Below are 4,724 nucleotides of genomic sequence, written 5' to 3'. Positions count from 1 at the left end.
GGTAAAATACATATAATATAAATTTTACAATCTTAACCATTTTTAAGCGTGTAGTTCAGCGGCACTAGGTACATTCACATTGTGTGCAGCCATCACCACCATCTTGCAAAACTGAAACTCCAGAACTTTCTTCATCTTGCAGAAATGAAACTCGATACCCATTAAATAATAACTCTCCATTGCCGCCTCTCCTCAGCCCCTGCCAACCACCATTCTACTTTCTATTTGTATGAATTGCACTACTGTAGGTATCACACGTGAGTGGGATTAGACACTGTTTGTCTTTCTATGACCAGCTTATTTCACTCAGCATAATATATTCCAGCTTCATTCATGTAGGAGCATGTGTCAGAATTTCCTCCTTTTTAAGGCTAACATTCCACTGTGTGTATACCGTATGACATGTCTTATTTATCCATTCATACATCCATAAACACTTGGGCTGCTTTCCTTTTGTTTATTACAAGTAACGCTGCCACGAACACAAATGTACAAGTTATCTGTTCAAGTCCATCCTTTCAATTCATTGGACTATATACCCAGAAGTGCAATTGCTGGGTCATGCAGTGTATGCATATGAACCTACAAGTAGCAAATAAGCCTAAGGAAAGAAGCCCCCATCCTATATCATGAGGAAAATGCAAAATAAATGAGATACCGTATATCACACCTATTAGAATAGCCCAAAATCTAAAACACTGACAATAACAACTATTGATGAGGATATGGAGCAGTAGGAACTCTTCTTTGTTGCTGCTGGGAATGAAATTGTTACAGACACTTTGGAAGACGGTTGGTCTAAAAAAAAAGTCTCTTACTATAGGACCCATTGCTTACCCAGAGGAGCTGAAAACTTCTGTCCACACACAAACCTACACACGGGTATTTATAGCAGTTTTATTTATAACTGCAAAAACTCAGAAGCAACGAACATGTCATTGAGTAGGTAAATGGATTAATAAACTCTCATATATCTTGACAATTAAGGATATTCAGCACTAAAAGAAATGAGCTTTTGAGCCATGAAAACACATAGTAAGAACCTTAAATGTACGTTACTCAATGAAAATGTACGGAGATGGGAAAGACCATTCATTGCTACAGATTAGAGGGAAAGCAATGAATAGGCAAAGCACCGAGGATTTTTAGGGCAATGAAAACACCCTGTGTGATACAATGATACATATCGTTATGTATGTGTCCAAATCTATAGACTGTACAACCCCAAATAAGCCCTGGTACCTGCAAACTGTAGATTAGGGTGATAATGGCGTGTCAAATTAAGTTCACCAATTTTAACAAGAAGAGCCGAGTGGTAAAAATGGTGACAGTATGCATGTGTAGGGCAGGGGAGTAGCGAAAGTCTCTGCATCTTCCTCTTAACTTTGCCGTGGACCTAAAACTGCTCTTAAAAATGAAGTCTCTAAAAAAAAGGTTTTTTTTTTAAGTTCAGAGTCATCCACTGAGCTGAAAAGGCACACAAGAGAGGAGAAAGTTGGCTCTGGAGGAGCCAGAATCAACCCTTCACTGGTCCTATGAGCCGGTCAGAGGGTGGCACACCGGAAAGAAGGGGAGCAGACCCAGGTCCAGCAACAGGGTCTCCTGGCCACAGAAGGATTTGATTTATCCTATGCACCAGTGAAGGTTTTTAGCAGAAGAATAGCAAGATCAGATTAAAACTATACATGAACACTCTGGCTGCTGGCTAGAGAACGGACTAAAGATAGGCGAGAACTGGCTGCAAATAGTTATGAAAAGACTGAAAGGGGGCCAAGTGCAGTGGCTCACACCAGTAATCCTAGCACGCTGGGAGGCCAACACAGGTGGATTGCTGGAGGTCAGGAGTTCAAGACTAGCCTGAGCAAGATGGAGACCCATCTATACTAAAATTAGAAAAAACTAGCCAGGCCTGGTGGTACATACCTATAGTCCCAGTGACTAGGGAGTTTAAGGCAATAGGATCACTTGAATCTAGGAGTTTGAGGTTGCTGTAAGTATGATGATATGGCACTCCACCCAGGGCAACAGAGTAAGACTTGGTCTCAATAAAATATAACATAAAGCAAAGTAAAAAAGTAAAGTAAAACAGGGTGTGGGGGAGCAGAGCAAGATGGCAGACTAGAGACATCTCCTTGACAGCTACTGGGGCAAAACAGGGGAAAGTGGCCTTCAGCCACCTGTGACAGGGAGAATCTGCACAGAAACATCACTCTGGGGGCATACTGATGCGGCAAAAGACTTCAGGAGCCAACAAAGAGGTCTGGAACTGAGGAAAACCTACACAGAGGATAGGTGCTTGGTACTGGCAGAAGCCAGAAGCCAGCTGGCTGTCCCACTGTCCTGTGGAGGGCTGCAGACAGGAAAGGGCTGTTCTACAGTATTTGGATTTTGCACTGGGCTGCTCACTGGAGCAGAGAGTAGACTCGAACAGGATCGGGCAGGCAGCGTTGAATGTCAGGCACTCCTATAGGCTTTGCTGCTGGCAGGGCTTACCATTTTGGGAAGACCACCCAGGGCAAGAACAGTCCACAGGATCCTAGTGCTCTGCTGGCTCTGGTGTGCCTGCTGAGCTCAAGTGGCCATCATTGTGGTGAGCTGAGTGCCAGTGCACTGCCCAGGAGGGACACTTTGTTGTTAAGGGACACTATCTGACAGGCCTCAAGAGAAGTCTGGTGAGAGCTCTAAGACCCTAGTCATATGAGATCTGAATGTTGATGAAGCAAATAGGCCCAGATTGAGAACAAGGAAGTCAGGAAGACAAGATCTGGCCACCTTTGCAACTAGAGCGTGGCTCCCGACCCCAATCACACACAGAAAATCTAGTGTGTTTCCTCCATCTCCTAACACCACAGTGCCACCTGGCGTACAGGCAATATATTGCAACACACACAGAGAGTTTTACATTTTTCCTTCTTTTCCTTTTTTATTCCTTAGTTTTTTTGTATTTTTCTTCTTTATTCTTGTTGCTATTTATTGTTTAGCTGTTGGTTATATTTTTATTTTTTTATTTCTACTTTTTTCAATAGTAAGGTCTCCTTCATTTTTGTTAGGAGTTTTAAACCACTTTTATTCTTCCTTTTTTATTTCTCTTCCTTTTCTCTCTTTTGGTAAAGATTTTTCAACTTTTCTCATTTTTCCCACATAAATGTCTCATACAACACATAAGATATCCTTTTCTTCTTTATCTTACAAAATTATATTTTTAATTTTTATCTATTTTTTAATTTTTTTCTCTTCTCTGAGGGCTAGGGGGTCATGGCATTGGTCTGGCTCAAGGATACCATGAGTTTATGGTTTGGGGTTTATCTTTCTACCTTTGGCCTTTAGAAAGAAGGTATTGGTAAATCCCTACAGCAATATACCGCTGATTTATTTCTGTATTTGGCAGAGGTAGGGATCTTGCTTTTTCCCAGGCTAGGAAAGATCTCTTAACTTTGAGGGACCCATCAAGCTCGATGCCCCCCCCCCAACAAAGTCCTAGTGCCGTGGGTGTGGTAAAAGCAGCCCACCGAACACCACCATGTCTCCTGTCACTCTTTCTCTCTTACTGCCCTCTATCTCTCACTTTCTTCAATTCTTTCCTTCCTCCACCCCTTCTTCCCCCCACCTGCCTTTATCTTTTACTTCTCTTTCTCCTGTCTTGCTCTTTATACCAAAAGGCCACTTCAACACCTACTCTCTGACACACAGTAATTTAAAGCAAAGAAGACAGAAGAAAAAACCAGGGGAAAGAAATGAATAAGAAGAAAATACACATGAGAAGGAACTAACAGAAAAATTCTGGTCAGATGAAAACTCAGGATAGAGCAACATCCCCCGCCAAGGGATCATGAGGTAATAACTGCACAGCATTTCACTTATAAAAAATTAACAAAAATGACAGAAAGGGAATTTAAAATATGGATGGCAAAAACAATAAATGGAATTGATGAGAAACTGGAAAAACATAACCAAAAAATGGATGAAAGATATGAAGAATATAGAAAGGATATGGCAGAGCTTAAAGAACTGAAGCAATCAGGAAACTGAAAAATGCAGAAGAAGGCATTAACAACAGATTAGACCATGGAGAAGAAAGAATCTCAGAGCTAGAAGATAAAGCTCTTGAACTAACCCAGGCAGTTAGAGGAGCAGAAAAGGAGAGAGAGAAAGCAGAATATTTGCCCAAAGAATTATAGGACTTCACGAAGTGTTCAAACATATAAATTATAGCTATTCCTGAAGGGAAAGAAGAATGTTCGAAAGGAATGAAAAACATACTGGAGGTTATCATAAATGAAAACTTTCTGAGTATCACTGAAAATCACAAAACACTCCTTTTAGAGGGATATTAAAGTCCCAGTCATCTCAACACAAATAGATCACCTCAAAGACATATGGTCATGAGGCTGTCAAAGTCAAGAGGACTTTGTGCAGGAGGAATAAGTGCAAATTGATCTAAAAGGTCATACGCATCAGGATGACAGTGGACTTCTCAGTTGAAACTTTCCAAACAAGAGGAGAATGATCAGCTACTTTTATCCATATTGAACAAAATAGTTTTCAGCCAAGAATTCTATATCCTGCTAAACTAAGCTTCAAAATTGATGCAGAAAAAAAATCATTTTATCATAAAGATAACTACACTAGAATGTTAATCACAGCTCAATTTACAATTGCCAAGATGCAGAATCAACCTAAATGCCCATCAACTGAGGAAAAGATTAACAAGCTGTGGTATTTGT

The 4,724-nt window shown here is 40.7% G+C and overlaps 1 protein-coding gene across 1 annotated transcript in view; it reads right to left on the bottom strand.

The window, feature by feature from the left end:
- ARHGAP10 (Rho GTPase activating protein 10) overlaps positions 1 to 4,724 on the bottom strand; it is a 293,594-nt gene that overhangs the window by 156,021 nt on the left and 132,849 nt on the right. Inside the window, exon 13 of the mRNA XM_023513448.1 lies at positions 174 to 191. Coding sequence (XP_023369216.1) covers positions 174 to 191 — 18 coding nt within the window. The remainder of the gene's footprint in view (positions 1 to 173; positions 192 to 4,724) is intronic.

The sequence above is a fragment of the Otolemur garnettii genome, unplaced genomic scaffold, assembly GCF_000181295.1.
Source record: "Otolemur garnettii isolate 467f Iridium unplaced genomic scaffold, OtoGar3 scaffold00041, whole genome shotgun sequence".
NCBI classification, from domain to species: Eukaryota; Metazoa; Chordata; class Mammalia; order Primates; family Galagidae; genus Otolemur; species Otolemur garnettii.
The sequence above is the reverse complement of the archived record's forward strand: the minus strand, read 5'-3'. Positions and strand labels throughout refer to the sequence as shown.